Source organism: Lampetra planeri, chromosome 2 (assembly GCF_965212315.1).
Source record: "Lampetra planeri chromosome 2, kcLamPlan1.2.h2, whole genome shotgun sequence".
Lineage (NCBI taxonomy): Eukaryota > Metazoa > Chordata > Hyperoartia > Petromyzontiformes > Petromyzontidae > Lampetra > Lampetra planeri.
This window is the reverse complement of record NC_136108.1, coordinates 21,132,857-21,157,887: the sequence shown is the minus strand read 5'-3', so window position 1 is coordinate 21,157,887 and position 25,031 is coordinate 21,132,857. Positions and strand designations below refer to the sequence as shown.

The 25,031-nt window shown below is 44.7% G+C and overlaps 6 protein-coding genes across 6 annotated transcripts; 5 read left to right on the top strand and 1 right to left on the bottom strand.

Annotated features, from left to right (window-relative positions):
- Nucleotides 1–6,326: 6,326 nt before the first annotated feature.
- On the top strand, nt 6,327–6,956 carry LOC144733655 (heat shock protein 30-like). The gene has a single exon (XM_078615685.1). The coding sequence runs from the start codon at nt 6,402–6,404 to the stop codon at nt 6,954–6,956; it is 555 nt and encodes a 184-aa protein (XP_078471811.1). The 5' UTR covers nt 6,327–6,401.
- A 3,443-nt stretch (nt 6,957–10,399) lies between these two features.
- On the top strand, nt 10,400–11,084 carry LOC144724213 (heat shock protein beta-11-like). Its single transcript, XM_078603143.1, has one exon. It carries the CDS (start codon nt 10,458–10,460, stop codon nt 11,082–11,084), a length of 627 nt encoding a protein of 208 aa, XP_078459269.1. The 5' UTR covers nt 10,400–10,457.
- A 2,517-nt stretch (nt 11,085–13,601) lies between these two features.
- Nucleotides 13,602–14,347, bottom strand: LOC144733644 (heat shock protein beta-11-like). Its single transcript, XM_078615674.1, has one exon. The coding sequence runs from the start codon at nt 14,292–14,294 to the stop codon at nt 13,680–13,682; it is 615 nt and encodes a 204-aa protein (XP_078471800.1). The 5' UTR covers nt 14,295–14,347; the 3' UTR covers nt 13,602–13,679.
- A 1,026-nt stretch (nt 14,348–15,373) lies between these two features.
- Nucleotides 15,374–16,714, top strand: LOC144733633 (heat shock protein beta-11-like). The gene has a single exon (XM_078615663.1). It carries the CDS (start codon nt 15,432–15,434, stop codon nt 16,044–16,046), a length of 615 nt encoding a protein of 204 aa, XP_078471789.1. The 5' UTR covers nt 15,374–15,431; the 3' UTR covers nt 16,047–16,714.
- A 3,544-nt stretch (nt 16,715–20,258) lies between these two features.
- LOC144733624 (heat shock protein 30-like) lies at nt 20,259–20,938 on the top strand. The gene has a single exon (XM_078615652.1). It carries the CDS (start codon nt 20,306–20,308, stop codon nt 20,858–20,860), a length of 555 nt encoding a protein of 184 aa, XP_078471778.1. The 5' UTR covers nt 20,259–20,305; the 3' UTR covers nt 20,861–20,938.
- Nucleotides 20,939–23,089: 2,151 nt separating this feature from the next.
- Nucleotides 23,090–24,262, top strand: LOC144733616 (heat shock protein beta-9-like). Its single transcript, XM_078615640.1, has one exon. The coding sequence runs from the start codon at nt 23,222–23,224 to the stop codon at nt 23,834–23,836; it is 615 nt and encodes a 204-aa protein (XP_078471766.1). The 5' UTR covers nt 23,090–23,221; the 3' UTR covers nt 23,837–24,262.
- Nucleotides 24,263–25,031: the final 769 nt, after the last annotated feature.

Here is a 25,031-nt window from a genome sequence, read left to right as displayed (position 1 = left end):
ATTTTACGGGGCAACAATAAGTACAATATTTTAAGCAATTTATTGTTTACAATCGAATATAGTTATTTAGTTGTACATGTACGTTCCTGCTTTGAGCTCTTACTGTTAATATTGTATGCAGTACACATTCAATATAATTTGTGGCTTTCGTCAATATATTTCTAAAAAATACATTTTGAAATAAAGTTTTTGTCATATCCTTAAAATTCTGATTTGCAGCCGTAACAATACAATGGTTTATCTGCCCTGTGAAAGAGACGCTGTGTGCGGACCAAGCTATATTTTCATCTGAACATTTCTCTCATGCCACCAGTACTTGACCCACAGCAAGATTCCACTCGTGACAGTAACTCGATACAGCTGCATGTGACAGCAGCTTGTTGAGCGAGACTTTTAACTATTTATTTTATATTTTACCAGGTATCGCCCACTGAACTTCGTAGCTATTTTACAGAAGCGACCAGGCCACAAATGACAGCTCAACGAAGTGGCTTATCACGTGGACATTTATCGCAGCCAATTACTCAACGCATTTTTATTCTAAATGTGGTGGGAAAAACCAGAGGACCCGGGGAAAAATCCACGCGATCACTGGGAGAACATTACAAATCCAAATATACAGCAGGCGTCAGGGTCGAGATCGGACCTTCTACCTCCTGTATACCAGGCGAGGTAGTTAACATCTCGCCAACGTGGTGCCCTCCCTTGCCACTGTCCCTACTCGCACACCCAAGGGGTTGCTCCTGACACCAGAGGGCAGCACCCCAAGGTAATGTATTCCACATACCCATTACACGTGTCATCAGTGGAGCATAATTTCATAGAAAAATAACACTGCCTTGAATGAAAAAAATGATAGACTTTTCAGGCCATGGCCCTTCCGAATGAACAAACTCTAATAAGCAACGTTTCGGGCCCATTATACATTTATTTTACATGCAAAGCAATGTTATGGCCGAATGTGGAGTTTGTTGTCATTCGTGCTTGTGCGCCATTATGAACGGAACATCATCCGCATATAATTTGCATCATTAAAAGAATAGTGTAGTACTCCATGCAGTACCGTAATATCTGTTATAAAAACATGGTAATGTGGAGCATTGATTGGGAATCCACTTTCAGAATCAGAATCTTTATTTCTATTGGAGGAATCCGACGAGCTTATTAAGCCATTTTTCACAGATGTGCAGTATTGGCGGATTTTAATTCTAGTGTGTATATTTTTTAAAAATAATAATTTTGTATTGATCCAACCACGCGACAGGTGAGTGGTGCATATCGGGATAGGCGGCTGGGACAGACAACCAACGGGGACGTGCAGGACCGTAGCGTTGTGTGTTACGTGGTGCATCAGATCCCCTTTTCTTCGGGGAAGGAAATTGTAAAGAAGGGGCGGGAGGGAGGGGAGTGTTGTGTCTATACCCTTTTTTTAACTAAGAACAATTCAAAAAATAATAATATTTTTTTTTTAATCTATATATATACCTTTTTTTAAAATTAATTAATGAAAACAACTCACTTCTCCTCACAAGAACACCAGGAATCCATGAAACATGGAGGGCGGTTAAAATGTTGAGAGTTCGGTCACAAAGAGGTCATGGACATCCAGATGGACAAAAGATGTATGGACTAGCCTCCCAAGACATCTGGAGATGTACAGATAAGGGCAGAATAAATAACGGTTGAAACTTCGCGTTTTCTTAACGTTTTCCTTACCGAAAAGTAGAAACTTAACAAATATAATTAACCAACAAACAATAATATTTTTTCTATTATTATATGTTTCCTACCTACACGACCTTCCAAAAAAATAAAAATAAAAACTAAAGAGTACGAATTCCAGAAAGCTTAAGTGGAAACATAATTACGCTTAACCTCAGGACATTAAAATATAACTCAGAATAAACACCAATCTCTGGAGAACTAAACTTGGCGAAGCCAAAATAATAATGTGACGAGAATCATTACGAATATTCATTAAACATAGACGAATGATTACCACGATACTAAGACCGAAGGAACTCATAAAATATAATTCAAGAATAAATGTAACACACAGGACCACATAAATGTATTACAAACATCTCCTCAGCCACCTTTGTCTTCCAGCGGGGTCTGACGGGCAAGGAGGGAGCAAAAGGTCACAAGGGGGGGGGTGTCTGCTTCTTCTCGCTCTGTCTTGTTTGTTTTCTCTCGCAAGAGACGCGAAGAGAGGGGAGTCACGTTTTGAGTTAGGCACGGGCGCACACCGCGAAAGGACAGTCTAAGTTGAGTCAGTCCGAGTCGAGCTCAGCGTTGCGACGGGGCACGCAAGGGAGCTGTGGCAGTCGTGCCTCGAGAAGAGATGGGACGACGAGACTTCGTTAAAGTGACAGTCTGAGAGCAGTCTGTCCGAGGCGCTCGGTCTCACAACTCGGCTTGCGACGCAGCGTTGCGACGGGGCTCGCAAGAGAGCTGGGGCGGTTGTGCCTCGAGAAGTGATGGAACGAGGAGGAGTCGTTCGAGTCGCAGAAGTCTGAGTTCAACCTGAGTTGGGGCTGGGTTTCAGCCGTGCTCCGGCTGGCGGAGCGTCGTGAGGAAACGAAACACCGATGCCGATAGCAGGTGTCGCTTCTCGCAGAACGAAGTTAAGTGCGAGTGAAGCTGGCAGCTGCACGAACAAAGGAAGCACGGAGCAGAGAGAGTGACGAGTGACGACAAGCAATCAACCTGTAAAAGGGCGGAGATCGCCAAGCGTCGACCAAGCGTGCAAAGGAGAGAGCGCGAAGCAGTGGAGAAAGCCTGGTCAAACGGCTGGGAAGGAGAGGACAGCGCCATCGAATGCGCCGTGTGCCTGAGGGCACACCGACCAACGACCAGTGTGCACACACAAGACGCCCAGAGCGACGGCGAGCATCGTGCCGACTCAACAATCAATCGAGCAGTGGAGAAGCCGGGGGCTGCCACCAAGGAAGCGCGTGCGCCACCGTGCGCCACTGTGCGCCAACGAGCGACACCCAGCGCCACCGAGCGACACGAGCGACCGAGCATCTTCAAGGACAGCATCGTGCCAACTCGTCATCCAGCGGTGGAGAGAGAGAGAGAGAGCGCACAAGCCGAGCGACACGCTGAGCGAGGGAGCAGCAGGCGCTCGCTGCGGCCACGCCCAACACAAGAGAACCTCTCTGGCCGCTGTTTGTATAATCCCTCCCCCACCCCACAAGCTAACGACACAATTAATATTACGAGGGGACAACGCACACACAACACGCACACGAATAAGACTTTCAAAAGTTATCTTTGTGTTTCAAAAAGGGTTGCCATTTCGAGGTGGTGCGTTCAATATCAACTGATCGTGCAAAGCAGTGCTGCCGTCGAGTTACATGAATAAGAAATGTTTTAGTCATTCATTTTCGTTAACTGCATAATTTCGCCAATGAAGAAGTATTTTTAGTCATTCATTTTCGTTAATTGCATAATCTTGCCCATGAATTTATTGACGTATACCTGCTTTCGCATAAGAGAGTGTCATGTGCTTGTTTAGAATTAAAATTGCTTAACACCAACTGTTCGAGTGCTTCTTTCCAAGTCCATGCAAAACTGTCTTATTCATAAGAGCTGTATCCTGATGAGATCTGAACTGGTGACCTTAAATATCATAACACACACTAGGATAATCGGTAAACGTTTAATCGATGATAATCGTGTTATCCTGATTGACAACTCTGGATAAACGAAGCTGAGCCTAATTATCACAACTGCACACATTAACATCGTCGCAAGCATCCGCATAAATTACTACGATTATCTCAGCGATTATCATAATTTATGCATATAATTACACGCATCATCATAATTTATGCATATTAATACACACATTAACATAATTAATGCGATTTGCGCATTTTTCGGAAAATTATTAATTTTTATTATTTTTATCAAAATTTCATAACCCGACACATACAACAGGAGTCAGTCTCATTTCAAGTTCAGTCGAGTAAACTCACGGTCTCTGGAGTGGCATTCATGAGGGGGCCGCAGATATGGGACAACTCCCCTTCCATATTCCTCAATTTAAGACTCAGGTGTTCTAAAGCGACTATGGCGAATAGGGGAGTTGTGCCAGAGGGCGAAAGAGGGGGCCCCGTTATTATTCCTTGAGCCAATGATGGTCTTTCTAACCGAAATGGTATATGCTTGGAAAAGGGTGTATTGGTGCCTGGTGATACCTTGGGGTTTACGGCCCAAGAGGGAGGATTCAATGCTAGGTAGTATCTCGGTGCCACACATCACGTTGTACAGATTGGTTATTTTATCATCGAATGTCCTGATGGTGGGAGAGTCCCAGAAGGCGTGGATGTAAGTTTGGATGGTGCCCGGGGGCACTTAGGGCAGTCTGGGGAGAGTGAGTATACTTTTTAACAGCAATCTGCCAGATGCACAATTAATTAACACAATGTACATCGTTACCGGAACACCGAAACCGACACCAATCCCCTGGCCTCCCTGTTCTGGCGAATAATCTGCCACCAAATATCCGCAGAGACATCGCGCAAACTGCAAAGGAGTTGACACGTTTTCTTTCCAGGAACAACAACAACAACAACCACCTGCCTACCCATCAACGAAGGCATCAACAATGTACCTCGCGCTGTCACCATCATAGAATATCACCCAGATCTGGAATAACGCTGGTGAACAGTGGCACAACACGTGCGTCCAAAATAAACGCATTTGAAACCCAAACATCACACCTCCTGGCTTTGAGATTCCTTCTTGGAGACATTGGTGTAACCATCAACCTCATCAAAACGTCAACAGGCCGATGCGCATTATCTCCTTCATGAATAAGGGGTCATTATGCCAGTTCTTCCCATACACCTCCGATTAACACAGTTGGCTACATACGGTGATCATGGAAGCTTGTGTTGCCTCCGAAACGTCGTGATTTAATTTACTTATTTTCATTGTATTGTTTAAATTTATTTATTTTACCTACGTGACTTTACCGAAACAACCAAAGAGTATGGATCCTTGCAGTCACGAAAACTTCAAATCTAGAATTAAGTTCAACTAACATACATGCAAATGGTAAATTAAAGACAAGCCACAGTACGATTATGACCATGCAAAACCAAACTATGGATCATGTAGTAAAAATACACGTCTGAGCTCCTTCAACGCAGGAATAGCAACACTAGACAAACTCTACACTGAAGCCCTCTCATGGCAAGCAGACCTTGACAATTTGGCTCCTGAAAATTATGCCATGAGAAAGAATAAATTCAAGCAATTTTGAAGATAATAGGTTACTTTCAGAGTTCGAACAATGCAGATGATGTTCAACAGTGTAACTTTTTTTGAAACTATGAGCATTCTTCAAAATCGTTTTTCATGGCCATATAAAAATGAAGTCAGGCTCGTGGAGTTTGTCCGGGATAATGCCACATCTTTTCATTTTGGCAGTCTCGTAATGGGCTGGATAGTGGCACGAACTTGGATTGTGACAATGTGAAGCGAATGTGCTTTGGGAATGGACAAGAGGTTGGGGAACACGATTAGTATAAACCAAAACCAACGACAACAGCAATTCATAATCAACGTTTTTGGGTTTAGATCGCGTTATTTATAAATGTGTCGTAACTCTCCACCACCCGACACGGCCAATCAGTAAAAAAGTATCACGTTGACAAAAGACAAATAGTTTACTGCTTTAGCCCACTGGTGTGTTGAAGCCTTGAAACCACAAGATTTACCAATTTTTGTACTGATTGGCCGTGTCGGGTGGTGGAGGGTTACGACACATTTATAAATAACGCGATCTAAACCCAAAAACGTTGATTATGAATACTATTGGTCGCGAAAGCCTTTGTGTCAAACTGACAACAGCAATAATCATGGATCCGCTGCCATGGCTAAGATAACAGATGAGAGTAGATGCACTGCATTGCCATTGTTGCAACCCTGATGCAAATTACATATATTAATGGTTGGTGTAGTATTATGGGTAATCGGGACTCATCCTTAATGTCTTCATTCCTGTGGAGCTCACTCGATATAAACTAGCAAATAGCCCTCGTCTCATTTTTTTGACGAACAAAACACACCATGTAGAAAACTGCAAAGTTAGATGTTACTAAGTCTACGGAACATGCAGCCTGCATTCTCTGCTTTGAGACACCAAAGCCGGAGAAGCTTCTATCTGATTCACCAAAAACAATGACTTCATTCTCGCTAAGGCGTGCCTGTACATGACTCATCTAAAGCCTTAAAGTGAGAATGTTCCCGCAAATGCTGGCTTACGCTTATTCGCATTACCTGCGCTATATAATTGCTGCCCTAGTTGTGCGAGCAGACCACTCTCGGACAAGAAGACAGAGCAGTCCTCTACAGCTCGGAGACTTCCTTCAAAGTAAACGATCATGGACATGAACGTGTTCTTCCCTCCAATGCACGTGATGGAGAAGAGCATCTGGCCTGGCTGGCCGGTCTGGAACCTCCACGACAAGAGCCTCTTCCAGCAGCTGGAGCGAGACATGAAGAGCGAGATCGAGAGGATGGAGCAAATCTTCCGTGGAGTCGATCAGCTCAGCAGCCACTCGTGGGCTCCGGGCATCCCCAGAGTTGCGCTGCAGCAGCAGCCGGCCGTGAGTGCCGCGTTCCAGATCGAAGCTCAGCGGCAGCAGGGAGACGGGTTTGTCGCGACCCTGGACGTGCAGGGCTTCTCCCCACAGGAGCTGGCCATGAAGGTGTCTGGAGACAAGCTGGTGGCGGCCGGACGTCGTGAGGTCAAGCGCGAAGGCAGCGGCGCCTACAGCCACAGCTACCAGGAGTTCCACGAAGCGATGCAGCTGCCCAAGGACGTGGACCCGCAGAGCGTGAGCTGCTGTCTGACCGACGACGGGAAGCTGAAGATCAAGGCTCAGCGCCGCGCCCTCCCTGCAGTGACTGCTGGGAGGCTGGTGGCCATTGAGTGAGCTGGGAAGTGCTCACCAACACATTAACATATGGAATCTAACGTTAAACGCCCTGCAGAAAGTGCTTGCTTCTTAAATGCAAAATTATAACAATGCTAATTGTTCGCATTCACTATGTGAAGTACAATAAAATTCATCTAAAATGTTACGAAGTTAATAAACGAAACATGCTTAATTGTTCAATGAATATACTCTTTGAATCTAATGCCAATTTCCAGAAGTCATTGTTTTTCAATTAACTTTGCTTTTCCTGCACATAACGTTAATGTTGTTCTCGCTTTTAATGCCATGCTTTTTTACATTCGTTTCAAATGCCTTTTTATAAAGACAAACTTGTGATGTTTTTTTGCAAGTAAAATGTAATTGTTACAGTGGAAATTGTCTTGAAAATAGAGTAATTTGAGGCTGCAAAATAAAAGATCCCAGTATTCACGGAAGTTTGTGCATTTTTTTTCTGTGTCCAAGCTAAAAATAAAATCTGCCGTTCAGGGCTGTGAAACTGGCACACATTAACAACCTTCGCTTGGGAAAGGGACGATTTCTGACATCCACTTCGCAGCATACATCATTCTTTAGCAAATTCCCACAGATTTGACGAGTTGTTGGCGAGAATGGCCCATTAGTCAGCCCCTGCCAATCACGCTCGATAGAAAACAGCACTGTTTACGGTTTTTAGTTAACATCTTGTGTCAGATATATGGAGAGATGGTGTAGCCGAGTGGTTTTCAAACTTTGTTTTGGCAACTGTACACTCCTTGTTGAAATTTGTTTCAACCGAGTTACCCCCCCCCCTTGCCTGACCCAACATGGTTCTGATAAATAAATATTTGCATGATTAACATAAATATTTGCATCGATTATCCATTTTGTGAGGTATCCTAACGAGCTAGTAACTGCAAGCGAATAAAAAAAATTCAGCGGACACTCTGCATGCATGACGTAACTTGTTCGCGCTCGCTGGCTGCTCTAGTAAATCACATTGTTTAGGATCAATGAGTGTAGAAAGGTCTTTATATCGTTATAGGTTACCATATAGATTTACATGTTATTATAACTATTTCAATATTGGCAGATTCATACATGATTGTTCACCAATGACTCTCATGTATGATGTAATTTCACACGAGTATAAATCACCCCACGTGCCCCCAGAGGTCCGCCGACACCCGGTCGAGAACCACTGGTGTAGATGATGCATGGACAATCTTGTTTGCATGTAGAGCTTCTTTCGCACCGTACGCAGCCAACCGTGCTAATCACAGATGCGGAGAAGGACAACAAACTAAACACAAACAGCACTTTATCCTCTTGGTTATGATAAAAACAACATTAAGACTGAATTAGTATTATTTTTGTGGATAATGACGTTAGCATACCACCAATTAAAAAGCAGAGGAAAACATTTCTTTTGGGGAGGGCTTACATGAAACATGCAGTGGTAGAATCAAGATCTGATGAATGCATGTGTCTCAGCAGTAAAAGGAGGCGAGGAAATGTGAGATGCAGCTGCCGCACAGATGGAGGTGGAAGGTTTTGCAGAGTTGAAGGATACGAGACCTCCGCACAAACGATGACTCCCAAAGTTAACACACTAAAACTAAACTATTATTTTTATTTTACCACGTAAAACCCACTGAGCTATATAGCTCTTTTTTCGGAAGCGACCTGGCCACAACTGATCGCTCAACGAAGTAGATTTTTAAGTGGACATTTATAACAGACACACTCAAAGACGTGTTTCTAATTGTAGACGAAAAAACCGGAGGACCCGGAGAACAATCCACACGACCACGGGGAGACACGCAAACTCCAAATATATAGCAGGCGTCAGTCGGGATCGAACCCACTACCTCCTGTATACTCGGTGAGGTAGTGAACATCTCGCCACCGCGCCCCCCTCTACATCACCTTTCCGGTAACACCAGGAAAAGATGAAGCCTGCTCGTTATGGCCATCTTATCCGTGAGTAAGGTCAGTAAACGTCTGGTTCATGTCACTGTATGAGGTGCAGTGGGGGAAGCTTTATGCCTGGGCTACTTCATCTTGTCCACAAAAGCAAAGATAAAACGTACCTTACCAGTTAGAACCATCTCCATTTGTCAAATACTGTGCCCGTTTTCATTCAACTGTGGATAGCAGGACCATTTTATGCCATTGGTGATGCGATGCATATAAATATTGGTTTACATTCCATTTAATGAGCTGTAGATGTAAGGGATGTCGAGAGGTGAAAACTATTAAATTACACAAATACAGGCAGACCTCGTCTAACACTCAAGATGCGTTCCTGGAGAAGTGAGCGCAAATAGAATCGGCGATAAATGGGTCATTATACCATTGCATATATGGAGATGCGTTCCTAACAGCGTTATTTCTTTCATACGAGCAATATAGAAGGGATTATTGGGGTATTGGTAATAGCACTCATAATAATAATTCATACATGATTATGAAATAAGATTATTAAACCTTTTTTCATTACTAAAATAATTTATTATAACATCAGTAGTATGTACTGCACTCCTACAAGGCAACGATGGTTGACGAGGTTGGAGGAGCTGCTGAGCTTTCAACAATACACTTTTTACACTGAGACCTCCTTTACCAGTGGCAAAATATAGTAGGTTTTATCCTTTAAACTGGTACAAAACTGACACCTTTATACAAGGCATCATGTTTGCAATAACCACAACACAAGTAGTCAAAATGCAAACAAAAAGAAACAACTATGATGATGATAATGATATGCTCTGTCCTTGAAGTTGATTGGTCCACACCCGAGACAGCTTTCTTTAGAGCCTAGTCTCCATTGGTGTTGGACCAGATGACACCAAAAGGCGTACAACTCAAAAACAGTGCACTATCAGAGTATTTCAAAGTTTGTGGGGAATAATAGTCATTTTCTATACTTTTGAGGAATAAGCAATTAGGAAGAAACACTTACTACCCAGGAAAAAAAAAACATGTTTTCGTTACACAGTGATATAATGAATGTAAAATAGAGTAATGTGCTCTTCTATATTTACTTTAAATTACTACACTTTGAAGGGTGATACAAACCGACACTTACATGCTCGCTTACACAGCACAATGACATCATCAGCCTTGTCAGGAAAGACAGAGGCACACAGTGATATGAGCAAAGCCAACGAATGTGTCTTACTTTAAACTTTATTAATACAAACTATAAATTCTGTACAATGTTATTTTTAAAATATACGTAATGCTAAAGTTGGCAGCGTGATCTGGATGCTATTGTAGTGAACTTGTCACAGACTGCAACCTGAGACACGAGTCACTGCTATTTTCTTTGGATGAGGGAAGCCCCTGGGAGCAGCTGCGTCATTCTGGACGCTTCTGGCTCCCCCTGGCATCTGCTCGTCAGCACTGCCAGGGCTATAAAAGCAGCTCCTGTATCTGCACTGGCAGAACATCGGCAGAGGAGGAAGCAGCGCTCACAGCTGAAGCGAGCCTCACTGTGAAGCACATCAACTAACAAGCATGGCCGTGAGTGTTTACTTCCCTGCGATGCACGTGGTGGAGAGGAGCGTCTGGCCAGGCTGGCCGGTCTGGAACCCCCGCGGTGAAAGTCTCTTCCAGCAGCTGCAGCGAGACATGAGGAGCGAGATCGAGAGGATGGAGACAATCTTCCGTGGAGTCGATCAGCTCAGCAGCCACACGTGGGCTCCGGGCAGCCTCGGAGACGCACTGCTGCAGCAGCCGGACGTGAGCAGTGGGTTCCAGATTGAAGATCCACAGGAGCAGGGAGACGGGTTCGTCGCGTCCCTGGACGTGCAGGACTGCTCCCCACAGGACCTGGCCGTGAAGGTGTCTGGAGACAAGCTGGTGGTGGCTGGACGGCGCGAGGTGAAGAGCGGAGAAGTCAGCAGCGGCAGCTACAGCCACAGCTGCCAGGAGTTCCACAGGGAGACGCAGCTGCCCAGGGACGTGGACCCGCAGAGCGTGAGCTGCTGCTTGACCCAAGACGGGAAGCTGAAGGTCAAGGCTCAGCGCCGCGCCCTCCCTGCAGCGGCCGAGAGGGTGGTGGCCATTGAGCAGCCAGCGACATCGACTCCTGGCACGGCCTCTCAGTCCACTGGCTCAGGACGCACAACCGAGGATGTTTAATTATTAATCAGAATTTTAATTATTTTAAAGGAATGGTGAGCTGAGTACAGAAGAATTCACATGAGTGCAGTTAAGTAAATACTGATATAAAATATATATTTTAAACTGCGCCAAAATCAATCAAAACGAACAGAATTGGACATGTAATCAGCCGCATAGCCGATTCATGGTCAGGATGTTGTGTATGTTTTCATGGGCATGGCGAGAGTTGCCACCTGTCCGGGAATTACCATCTGTGTTCAGGTTGTAGGTATTTGTTCTGAGATATAGCACCCTCATTGTGTTGATTGTTATTGTCGTTTACTGTGTAGTTCTGATAATTATAGACCGAGTGCTGACTGAGAAATCTGTCCAGGTTTGGTCTACGATTAAAAGATGGAAATCTCATAGCAACACCCTCCTGTGTCTCCAGTGTGAATATGCAGTAGGGTCATGTTTCAACGCAGCGTATGTTTACATGGTGAACTTCTTTCGCACCGTACGCAGCCAACCATGCTTTAATGGAGGTGCGGGGGAATAACAAACTGAACGCAAAAAGAGCAGGGACACAGATTGAAAACACAGAAGTGCATTTACACGTAGGACGATTGTTGAAGGGGGAGAGGGATGAAAATTATTAAGAGAGATGTATCAGGGCAGAGCAAAGTTGTTATTATAATCTGAACTTAATCAAAAGTAAGAAAGCATTATGCCTAAAACAGAATGTTTGTTAATCAGTGGACGTGACCTGCAACAACAGAAGCATCACAAACATGGCCATTGACGAAGACAATGCAACCAATGTTGAGAAGTGCACAAGGAAGCGTAGACATGCACATGCTAGGAATTATACTGAGACTGGAAGACGGACACGTCCATTGGATATCATATGCAAATGAAAGGCATCATTTTAGTTTCGAAAGGTGGGGTAAGGCAGGACACACAACTTGAAGGGATGACGGCCGGTGGTCGAGACTAACGTGGGAATGGGAGCTAAAGGAGGGAACGCAACCGACAGAGCGTCCACTGCGAAGATGTAGCAAATAAATGTTGATGGCTTCGTACAGAAGTGGAGAAATCACGGCTGGAGATGGTGACGGCTGCAAAAGTAGCTTTGGAAAGCATTTACACGAAATCACCTTCAAAAACATCCATTTACTTATACACATTTTCATTAAATGTGTATTCAGAAAGATAAACTATAACAGTATAAGAATTAGATCGTTTCTTTATATTGCTAATTTTAAAATTAAGCGTATTTTTTTCATTGTACTAGTTTAATGTCTTAAGGTTGTTTTAATATTCTCTAAGATAAAAAAAGTTTGCCAAAAGAATGGCATTAAAAGGCGCATTAATTGAACGTGCTATTTTAAATAAACCGTGTCATTCCTCGATACTGTTTTGGTAATTCCCACCTTTTTGGTGCCCCGATTGTCTTCTGAACTTCTACCATTTCAACTAATCGTCACGTTCATTTGTTACACGGCAAATCCGTGTAGCCAGTTGCCCAGCTACTTTTGTTGGCAACAGCCCAAAGCCATAAACAACAGAGTTATTTTTCGATTTAAAGCTTTCGTGACCTCAGGGATTCATCTTCTTGGTTCTTTCGGTAAAGTCACGTTTCTGATGGCACAGCGGCCACCCAACGTGGCCCCGCTTCTTCACTCCATCAACTGGCCTCGATCTCTTCTGGGCTCCCCTCTATAACCTCTCTCCCACGTGACCCTGACTCCTCCCATCCGGATCGTCAGATCCGGCCTTCCCATACTGCCCTGCTGGCTCCACCTCCATTCACCTCGCTTCCCATTGGAGCCGAGGTGAACGGCGGCCCCTCTCACACGCCCCCCATACCGGGCTCCGCCCCCAATACCCCGGGTCGTGTGATTGGGCCAGAGTCCAGCAGCAACCACATTTACGCTCGCATTACAACAGTATGATTTGTTAACAGTTGAAGGACGATATAACTGAAATGGCATTTGTGGTAACATTTCACGTAGACCATTGCAACCCCGGCCCCAATTCTGAGTGCGGAGTGACTAGGCAGGACGACCACACAGGCAGGGCCGACGGCGTGCGCATGGCACCTTGGGAGTTGTCATGGACAGGGAGCAATGAGGCGGCGTTACCGGTTGTCTTAGTTTTGGGGAATTCTGTGTCCAGAACTCTGATCCACAGTAACGATGAAACAAACACAATGCAGACAAAAAGAACAGTGCAACTGTTGCATGAAATTGAAAGGCATTTTATTATATATATAAAAAACATTCGTCAAATACCATTGCCAAGAACAGTACAGTGTTGTCAATAAAAATTTAGATTCAGTTAGAAATGTATACTATGAGAAAAATAGCAATGTATAACGATGAAAAATACTTTAAGATAACATTCAGCATTATCTTATTGCAATATATGAACGTGCAATGGGATATTAAAACGATGCAACACAATTTGATAATCATGAACAGCGATACACTTACTCCAATGGAGTTGAATGTGAACGCTGAAACACGTAAATATTAGTAAACATATCGTGATTAGAAACTGATTTAACAAAATATCCGTACGATCAAAACATCAATAAAGCAGGTTGCTGGAATGGATGCTCCAGGCGCCACTCTACGCGTGAGTGGAGCCAGTGGACTGAGAGGCCGTGCCAGGAGTCGATGTCGCTGGCTGCTCAATGGCCACCACCCTCTCGGCCGCTGCAGGGAGGGCGCGGCGCTGAGCCTTGACCTTCAGCTTCCCGTCTTGGGTCAAGCAGCAGCTCACGCTCTGCGGGTCCACGTCCGTGGGCAGCTGCGTCTCCCTGTGGAACTCCTGGCAGCTGCGGCTGTAGCTGCCGCTGCTGACTTCTCCGCTCTTCACCTCGCGCCGTCCAGCCACCACCAGCTTGTCTCCAGACACCTTCACGGCCAGGTCCTGTGGGGAGAAGTCCTGCACGTCCAGAGACGCGACGAACCCGTCTCCCTGCTCCTGTGGATCTTCAATCTGGAACCCACTGCTCACGTCCGGCTGATGCAGCAGTGCGTCTCCGAGGCTGCCCGGAGCCCACGTGTGGCTGCTGAGCTGATCGACTCCACGGAATATTCTCTCCATCCTCTCGATCTCGCTCCTCATGTCTCGCTGCAGCTGCTGGAAGAGACTTTCACCGCGGGGCTTCCAGACCGGCCAGCCTGGCCAGGCGCTCCTCTCCATCACGTGCATCGCAGGGAAGTAAACACTCAGGGCCATGCTTGCTTGTTGATGTGCTTCACAATGAGGCTCGCTTCAGCTGTGAGCGCTGCTCCCTCCTCCGCCGATGTTCTGCCAGTGCAGCTACAAGAGCTGCTTTTATAGCCCGGGCAGTGCTGACGAGCAGATGCCAGGGGGAGCCAGAAGCGTCCAGAATGACGCAGCTGCTTCCAGGGGCTTCCCTCATCCGCAGAAAATATCAGTGACTCATGTCTCAGGCTGCATTCTGCGACAAGTTCACTACAATAGCATCCAGTTCACGCTGCCAACTTTAGCATTACGTAAATTTTAAAAATAACATTGTACAAAATTCATAGTTTGCATTAATAAAGTTTAAAGTAAGACACATTCGTTGGCTATGCTCATCTCACTGTGTGCCTCAGTCTTTCCTGATAAGGCTGATGATGTCATTGTGCTGTGTAAGCGAGAATGTAAGGGTCGGTTTGTATCACCCTTCAAAGTGTTGTAATTTCAATTCAATATAGAATAGCACATCACTCTATTTCACATTTATTATATCACTGTGTGACGAAATTCATTTTTTGCTCCTGGGTAGTAAGTGTTACTTCCTAATTGCATATGCCTCAAAAGTATAGAAAATGGCTATTGTTCCCCACAAACTTTGCTTTTTTGACCAGGACATTGATATTTAGAAATTATCCTATTTTCAATGAGAAAACGTGTGCATTTGAGTTATTCCGTAAAGTCCTGGTCACAAAAGGAAAGTTTGTGGTGAATAATAGCCATTTTCTATACTTTTGAGGCATAAGCAATTAGAAAATAACACTTATTACCCAGGAACAAATATCGTGTTCCATAGTGAATTATCAGTGCAGAGTGAATTATCAGTGCAGAGTGAATTATCAGTGCAGAGTGAATTCCATGGCAGTAAACTGCTCACAGACTGCAGTCCGAGACACGAGTCACGCTCTTGATTCTGTGCCGATGAGGGAAGCCCCTGGGAGCAGCTGCGTCATTCTGGACGCTTCTGGCTCCCCCTGGCATCTGCTCGTCAGCACGGCCAGGGCTATAAAAGCAGCTCCTGTAGCTGCACTGGCAGAGCATCATCGGAGGAGGGAGCAGCGCACACAGCTCAAGCGAGTCAAGCGAGCCTCACTGTGAAGCACATCAACAAGCATGGCCCTGAGTGTTTACTTCCCTGCGATGCACGTGATGGAGAGGAGCGTCTGGCCAGGCTGGCCGGTCTGGAACCCCCGCAGTGAAAGTCTCTTTCAGCAGCTGCAGCGAGACATGAGGAGCGAGATCGAGAGGATGGAGCGAATCTTCCGTGGAGTCGGTCATCTCAGCAGCCACACGTGGGCTCCGGGCAGCCTCGGAGACGCACTGCTGCATCAGCCGGACGTGAGCAGTGGGTTCCAGATTGAAGATCCACAGGAGCAGGAAGACGGGTTCGTCGCGTCCCTGGACGTGCAGGACTTCTCCCCACAGGACCTGGCCGTGAAGGTGTCTGGAGACAAGCTGGTGGTGGCTGGACGGCGCGAGGTGAAGAGCGGAGAAGTCAGCAGCGGCAGCTACAGCCGCAGCTGCCAGGAGTTCCACAGGGAGACGCAGCTGCCCAGGGACGTGGACCCGCAGAGCGTGAGCTGCTGCTTGACCCAAGACGGGAAGCTGAAGGTCAAGGCTCAGCGCCGCGCCCTCCTTGCAGCGGCCGAGAGGGTGGTGGCCATTGAGCAGCCAGCGACATCGACTCCTGGCACGGCCTCTCAGTCCACTGGCTCCACTCACGCGTAGAGTGGCGCCTGGAGCATCCATTCCAGCAACCTGCTTCATTGATGATTTACTTACATGGATATTTTGTTAAGTAAATTTCTATTCACGATATGTTCACTAACATTTACGTTTTCAGCGTTCACATTAAAGTCCATTGGAGTAAGTGTATCGCTGTACATGATTGTCAAATTGTATCGCATCGTTTTAATTTGCCATTACACGTTCATATATTGCAATATAAGATAATGCTGAATGTTATCTTCAAGTATTTTTCACTGTTATACATTGCTATTTTTCACATAGTATACATTTATAACTGAATCTAAATATTTATTGACAATACTAAACTGTTTTTTGGCAATGGAAAATGACGAATGGTTTTTTATATAATAAAATGCCCTTCAATTCCTATAGTGTTATAGTTTATCTTTCAGATGTACTTACATTTGAATTAAAATTCATCCATGAAGTCGTTTCTGAGCGTTTCAAACAACTACACAATTTCTTTTTAAAAAATGTAACCCTAAAGATGTTTCTACGCGGTTTCACGTGGTAACCATGGCACTTAAAAATATTAAAATATTCAGTAAAACCGCAGCGTGAGCGCGACATCCCCAAATGATGAGGTCAACTCTCTAACACCCGCTATGTCCAAACAAACGCTGCATAGTAATTTTAACATCCCGCAGGACGTTATTTTCAATGCGACTCATTAGATTAAGAATGTTTCATTTTACGGGGCAACAATAAGTACAATATTTTAAGCAATTTATTGTTTACACTCGAATATAGTTATTTAGTTGTACATGTACGTTCCTGCTTTGAGCTCTTACTGTTAATATTGTATGCAGTACACATTCAATATAATTTGTGGCTTTCGTCAATATATTTTTTAAAAAGACATTTTGAAATAAAGTTTTTGTCATATCCTTAAAATTCAGATTTGCAGCCGTAACAATACAATGGTTTATCTGCCCTGTGAAAGAGACGCTGTGTGCGGACCATGCTATATTTTCCTCTGAACATTTCTCTCATGCCACCAGTACTTGACCCACAGCAAGATTCCACTCGTGACAGTAACTCGATACAGCTGCATGTGACAGCAGCTTGTTGAGCGAGACTTTTAACTATTTATTTTTTATTTTACCAGGTATCGCCCGCTGAACTTCGTAGCTATTTTTACAGAAGCGATAAGGCCACAAATGACAGCTCAACGAAGTGGCTTATCACGTGGACATTTATCGCAGCCAATTACTCGAAACGCATTTTTATTCTAAATGTGGTGGGAAAAACCAGAGGACCCGGGGAAAAATCCACGCGATCACTGGGAGAACATTACAAATCCAAATATACAGCAGGCGTCAGGGTCGAGATCGAACCTTCTACCTCCTGTATACCAGGCGAGGTAGTTAACATCTCGCCAACGTGGTGCCCTCCCTTTCCACTGTCCCTGCTCGCACACCCAAGGGGTTGCTCCTGACACCAGAGGGCAGCACCCCAAGGTAATGTATTCCACATACTCATTACACGTGTCATCAGTGGAGCATAATTTCATAGAAAAATAACACTGCCGTGAATGAACAAAAATGATAGACTTTTCAGGCAATGGCCCTTCCGAATGAACAAACTCTAATAACCAACGTTTCGGGCCCATTATACATTTATTTTACATGCAAAGCAATGTTATGGCCGAATGTGGAGTTTGTTGTCATTTGTGCTTGTGCGCCATTATGAACGGAACATCATCCGCATATAATTTGCAACATGAAAAGAATAGTGTAGTATTCCATGCAGTACCGTAATATCTGTTATAATAACATGGTAATGTGGAGCCTTGATTGGGAATCCACTTTCAGAATCAGAATCTTTATTTCGTTTGGAGGAATCCGACGAGCTTATGAAGCCATTTTTCACAGATGTCCAGTATTGGCGGATTTGAATTCTAGTGTGTATATTTTTAAAAAATAATAATTTTGTATTGATTCAACCAGGCGACAGGTGAGTGGTGCATATGGGGACAGGCGGCTGGGACAGACAACCAACGGGGACGTGCAAGACCGTAGCGTTGTGTGTTACGTGGTGCGTCAGATCCACTTTTCTTCGGGGAAGGAAAGGGTAAAAAGGGGGCGGGAGGGAGGGGAGTAAGTCTCATTTCAAGTTCAGTCGAGTAAACTCACGGTCTCTGGAGTGGCATTCATGAGGGGGCCCCAGATATGGGACAACTCCCCTTCCCTATTCCTCAGTTTAAGACTTAGGTGTTCTAAAGCTACTATGGCGACTAGGGGAGTTGTGCCAGGGCGCGAAAGAGGGGGCCCCGATATTATACCTGGAGCTAATGATGGTCTTTCTAACCGAAATGTTATATGCTTGGAAAATGGTATATTGGAGCCTGGTGATACCTTGGGGTTTAAGACCCAGGTGGGAGGATTCAATGCTACGTCGTTCCACGGTGCCACACATCACGTTGTACAGATCGGTTATTTTATCATCGAATGTCCTGATTGTGGGACAGTCTCAAAAGGCGTGGATGTAAGTTTGGATGGTGCTCGGGGGCACTTAGGGCAGTCTGGGGAGAGTGAGTATACTTTCTAACAGCAATCTGCCAGATGCACAATTAATTAACACAATGTACATCGTTACCGGAACACCGAAACCGACACCAATCCCCTGGCCTCCCTGTTCTGGCGAATAATCTGCCACCAAATATCTGCAGAGACATCGCGCAAACTGCAAAGGAGTTGACACGTTTTCTTTCCAGGAACAACAACAACAACAACCACCTACCTACCCATCAACGAAGGCATCAACAATGTACCTCGCGCTGTCACCATCCTAGAATGTCACCCAGATCTGGAATAACCCCGGTGAACAGTGGCATAACACGTGCGTCCAAAATAAACACATTTAAAACCCAAACATCACACCTCCTGGCTTTGAGATTCCTTCTTGGAGACATTGGTGTAACCATCAACCTTATCAAAATGTCAACAGGCAGATGCGCATTATCTCCTTCAAAAAAAGGGGTCATTATGCCAGTTCTTCCCATACACCTCCGATTAACACACTTGGCTACATACGGTGATGATGGAAGCTTGTGTTGCCTCCGAAACGTCGTGATTTAATTTAGTTATTTTCATTGTATTATTTATTTATGTATTACCTACGTGACTTTACCGAAATAACCAAAGAGTATGGATCCTTGCAGTCACGAAAACTTCAAATCTAGAATTAAGTTCAACTAACATACATGCAAATGATTAATTAAAGACAAGCCACAGTACGATTATGGCCATGCAAAACAAAACTATGGACCATGTAGTAAAAATACTGTCTGAGCTCCTTCAACGCAGGAATAGCAAAACTACACAAACTCTATCCTGAAGCCCTCTCATGGCAAGCAGACCTTGACAATTTGGCTCCTGAAAATTACGCCATGAGAAAGAATACATTCAAGCAAATTTGAAGATAACAGGTTACTTTCAGAGTTCGAACAATGCAGATAATGTTCAACAGTGTAACTTTTTTAAAACTCTGAGCATTCTTCAAAATCTTTTTCATGGCCATATAAAAATTAAGTCAGGCTCGTGGAGTTTGTCCGGGATAATGCCACATCTTTTAATTTCGCAGTCCTGTAATGGGCTGGATAGTGGCACGAACTTGGATTGTGACAATTTGAAGCGAATGTGCTTAGGGAATGGACAAGAGGTTGGGGAACACGATTACGTAAAAGCCAAAACCAACGCCAACAGCAATAATCGCTGATCCGCTGCCATGGCTAAGATGACAGATGAGAATAGATGCACTGCATTGCCATTGTTGCAACCGGATGCTATTTACAAATATTAATGGTTGGTGTAGTATTATGGGTAATCTGGAATCATCCTTAATGTCTTCACTCCTTGAAGCTCACTCGATATAAACTAGTATATAGCCCTAGTCTCATTTTTTTGACGAACAAAACACATCATGTAGAAAACTGCAAAGTTAGATGTTACTAAGTTAACGGAACATGCAGCCTGCATTCTATGCTTTGAGACGCCAAAGCCGGAGAAGCTTCTTTCTGATTCACCAAAAACAATGACTTCATTCTCGCTAAGGCGTGCCTGTACATGACTCATCTAAAGCCTTAAAGTGAGAATGTTCCCGCAAATGCTGGCTTACGCTTATTCGCATTACCTGCGCTATATAATTGCTGCCCTAGTTGTGCGAGCAGACCACTCTCGGACAAGAAGACAGAGCAGTCCTCTACAGCTCGGAGACTTCCTTCAAAGTAAACGATCATGGACATGAACGTGTTCTTCCCTCCAATGCACGTGATGGAGAAGAGCGTCTGGCCAGGCTGGCCGGTCTGGAACCTCCACGACAAAAGCCTCTTCCAGCAGCTGGAGCGAGACATGAGGAGCGAGATCGAGAGGATGGAGCAAATCTTCCGTGGAGTCGATCAGCTCAGCAGCCACTCGTGGGCTCCGGGCATCCCCAGAGTTGCGCTGCAGCAGCAGCCGGCCGTGAGTGCCGCGTTCCAGATCGAAGCTCAGCGGCAGCAGGGAGACGGGTTTGTCGCGACCCTGGACGTGCAGGGCTTCTCCCCACAGGAGCTGGCCATGAAGGTGTCTGGAGACAAGCTGGTGGTGGCCGGACGTCGTGAGGTCAAGCGCGAAGGCAGCGGCGCCTACAGCCACAGCTACCAGGAGTTCCACGAAGCGATGCAGCTGCCCAAGGACGTGGACCCGCAGAGCGTGAGCTGCTGCCTGACCGACGACGGGAAGCTGAAGATCAAGGCTCAGCGCCGCGCCCTCCCTGCCGTGACTGCTGGGAGGCTGGTGGCCATTGAGTGAGCTGGGAAGTGCTCACCAACACATTAACATATGGAATCTAACGTTAAACGCCCTGCAGAAAGTGCTCGCTTCTTAAATGCAAAAATTGTAATAATGCTAATTTTTCACATTCACTATGTGAAGTACAATAAAATACATCTAAAATGTTACGAAGTTAATCAACGAAACATGCTTAATTGTTCAATGAATATACTCTTTGAATCTAATGCCAATTTCCAGAAGTCATTGTTTTTCAATTCACTTTGTTTTGCCTGCACATAACGTTAATGTTGTTCTCGCTTTTAATGCCATGCTTTGTTACATTCATTTCAAATGTCTTTTTATATAGACAAATTTGTGATGTTTTTTTGCAAGTTCAATTTAATTGTTACATTGGAAATAGTCTTTAAAATAGAGTAATTTGATGCTGCAAAATACAAGATCCCAGTATCCACGGAAGTTTGTGCATTTTTTTTTCTGTGTCCAAGTTCAAAATAAAATCTGCCGTTCAGGGCTGTGAAACTGACACACATTAACAACCTTCGCTTGGGAAAGGGACGATTTCTGACATCCACTTACCAGCATACACCATTCTTTAGCAAATTCCCACATATTTGACGAGTTGTTGGCGAGAATGGCCCATTAGTCAGCCCCTGCCAATCACGCTCAATAGAAAACAGCACCGTTTACGGTCTTTAGTTAACATCTTGTGTCAGATATATGGAGAGATGGTGTAGCCGAGTGGTTTTCAAACTTTGTTTTGACGAACCCACTACCTCCTGTATACTCGGCGAGGTAGTGAACATCTTGCCACCGCGGCCCCCGCTACGTCGCCTTGCCGGTAACACCATGGAAAAGATGAAGCCTGCTCGTTATGACCATCTTATCCGTGAGTAATGTCAGTAAACGTCTGGTTCATGTCACTGTATGAGGTGCAGTGGGGGAAGCTTTATGCCTGGGCTACTTCATCTTGTCCACAACAGCAAAGATAAAACGTACCTGACCAGTTAGAACCATCTCCATTTGTCAAATACTGTGCCCGTTTTCATTCAACTGTGGATAGCAGGACCATTTTATGCCATTGCTGATGCGATGCATATAAATATTGGTTTCACATTCCATTTAATGAGCTGCAGATGTAAGGGATGTCGAGAGGTGAATAATATTAAATTACACAAATACAGGCAGACCTCGTTTAACACTCAAGATGCGTTTCTGGAGAAGTGAGCGCATATAGAATCGGCGATAAATGGGGTCATGATACCATGGCATATATGGAGATGCGTTCCTAACAGCGTTATTTATTTCATAGGGCAATATAGGAGGGATTATTGGGGTATTGGTAATAGCACTCATAATAACAATTCATACATTATGAAATAAGATTATTAAACCTTATTTCATTACTAAAATAATTTATTATAACATCAGTAGCATGTACTGCACTCCTACAAGGCAACGATGGGAGACGAGGTTGGAGGAGCTGCTGCGCTTCCAACACTACACTTTTTACACTGAGACCTCCTTTACCAGTGGCAAAATATAGTAGGTTTTATCCTTTAAACTGGTACAAAACTGACACCTTTATACAAGGCATCATGTTTGCAATAACCACAACACAAGTAGTCAAAATGCAAACAAAAAGAAACAACTCTGATGATAATGATATGCACTGTCCTTGAAGTTGATTGGTCCACACCCGAAACACCAGATGACACCACAAGGCGTACATCTCTAAAACAGTGCACTATCAGAGTATTGCAAAGTTTGTGGGGAATAATAGTCATTTTCTATACTTTTGAGGAATAAGCAATTAGGAAGAAACACTTACTACCCAGGAAAAAAAACATGTTATCGTTACACAGTGATATAATGAATGTAAAATAGAGTAATGTGCTCTTCTATATTTACTTTAAATTACTACACTTCGAAGGGTGATACAAACTGACACTTACATGCTCGCTTACACAGCACAATGACATCATCAGCCTTGTCAGGAAAGACTGAGGTACACAGTGAGATGAGCAAAGCCAACGAATGCGTCTTATTTTAAACTTTATTAATGCAAACTATAAATTCTGTACAATGTTATTTTTAAAATATACGTAATGCTAAAGTTGGCAGCTTTATCTGGATGCTATTGTAGTGAACTTGTCACAGACTGCAACCTGAGACACGAGTCACTGATATTTTCTGTGGATGAGGGAAGCCCCTGGGAGCAGCTGCGTCATTCTGGACGCTTCTGACAGCCCCTGGCATCTGCTCGTCAGCACTGCCAGGGCTATAAAAGCAGCTCCTGTAGCTGCACTGGCAGAACATCGGCGGAGGAGGGAGCAGCGCTCACAGCTGAAGCGAGCCTCACTGTGAAGCACATCAACAAGCATGGCCCTGAGTGTTAACTTCCCTGCGATGCACGTGATGGAGATGAGCGTCTGGCCAGGCTGGCCGGTCTGGAAGCCCCGCGGTGAAAGTCTCTTCCAGCAGCTGCAGCGAGATATGAGGAGCGAGATCGAGAGGATGGAGAGAATCTTCCGTGAAGTCGATCAGCTCAGCAGCCACACGTGGGCTCCGGGCAGCCTCGGAGACGCACTGCTGCAGCAGCCGGCCGTGAGCAGTGGGTTCCAGATTGAAGATCCACAGGAGCAGGGAGACGGGTTTGTCGCGTCCCTGGACGTGCGGGACTTCTCCCCACAGGACCTGGCCGTGAAGGTGTCTGGAGACAAGCTGGTGGTGGCTGGACGGCGCGAGGTGAAGAGCGGAGAAGTCAGCAGCGGCAGCTACAGCCGCAGCTGCCAGGAGTTCCACAGGGAAACGCAGCTGCCCAGGGACGTGGACCCGCAGAGCGTGAGCTGCTGCTTGACCCAAGACGGGAAGCTGAAGGTCAAGGCTCAGTGCCGCGCCCTCCCTGCAGCGGCCGAGAGGGTGGTGGCCATTGAGCAGCCAGCGACATCGACTCCTGGCACGGCCTCTCAGTCCACTGGCTCCACTCACGCGTAGAGTGGCGCCTGGAGCATCCATTCCAGTAGTCTGACTATTTAAACAGTATTCGTGCTGGAATTCAGTTTGATACAGTATCATGAATTTTGTATTTTAAGTCATCATAAGAATGTTAAAAGGCGTGTAATGTGTCGTATCTTAACAGTAATTTTAACATCCTACTGGACGTTATTTTGAATGCCACTCATTAGATTAAGAATGTTTTATTTTACGGGGCAACAATATGTACAATATTTTAAGCAATTTATTGTTTACACTCGAATTTCGTTATTTAGTTGTACTGTACATGTACGTTCCTGCTTTGAGCTCTTACTGTTAACATTGTATGCAGTACACATTCAACATAATTTAGAACGTTTGATTTGTGGCTTTCGTCCGTATATATTTTTTAAAGACATTTTGAAATAAAGTTTTTGTTGCATAAAACCAAATGTTCTAAGTCCAGTTTGTATACTGAACCTCAGGACGCACAACCGAGGATGTTTAATTATTAATCAGAATTTTTAATTATTTAAAAGGCATGGTGAGCTGAGTACAGCAGAATTAACATGAGTGCAGTTAAGTAAATACTGATATAAAATGTATATTTTAAACTGCGCCAAAATCAATCAAAACGAACAGAATTGGATCAGAATTAAATCTCCAATGCTTGACATTTAATCAGCCGCATAGCCGATTCATGGTCAGGATGTTGTGTATGTTTGCATAGGCATGGCGAGAGTTGCCACCTGTCCGGGAATTACCATCTGTGTTCAGGTTGTAGGTATTTGTACTGAGATGTAGCACCCTCATTGTGTTGATTGTTATTGTCGTTTACTTTGTAGTTCTGATAATTATAGACCGAGTGCTGACTGAGAAATCTGTCCAGGTTTGGTCTACGATTAAAAGATGGAAATCTCATAGCAACACCCTCCTGTGTCTCCAGTGTGAATATGCAGTAGGGTCATGTTTCAACGCAGCGTATGTTTACATGGTGAACTTCTTTCGCACCGTACGCAGCCAACCATGCTTTAATGGAGGTGCGGGGGAATAACAAACTGAACGCAAAAAGAGCAGGGACACAGATTGAAAACACAGAAGTGCATTTACACGTAGGGCGGTTGTTGAAGGGGGAGAGGGATGAAATTATTAAGAGAGATGTATCAAGGCAGAGCAATGTTGTTATTATAATCTGAACTTAATCAAAAGTAAGAAA

Coding starts and splice junctions, on each gene's coding strand:
- LOC144733644 (XM_078615674.1), bottom strand. CDS start 14,294: ATGGCCCTGAGTGTTTACTTCCCTGCGATGCACGTGATGGAGAGGAGC.
- LOC144733616 (XM_078615640.1), top strand. CDS start 23,222: ATGGCCCTGAGTGTTAACTTCCCTGCGATGCACGTGATGGAGATGAGC.
- LOC144733633 (XM_078615663.1), top strand. CDS start 15,432: ATGGCCCTGAGTGTTTACTTCCCTGCGATGCACGTGATGGAGAGGAGC.
- LOC144733655 (XM_078615685.1), top strand. CDS start 6,402: ATGGACATGAACGTGTTCTTCCCTCCAATGCACGTGATGGAGAAGAGC.
- LOC144733624 (XM_078615652.1), top strand. CDS start 20,306: ATGGACATGAACGTGTTCTTCCCTCCAATGCACGTGATGGAGAAGAGC.
- LOC144724213 (XM_078603143.1), top strand. CDS start 10,458: ATGGCCGTGAGTGTTTACTTCCCTGCGATGCACGTGGTGGAGAGGAGC.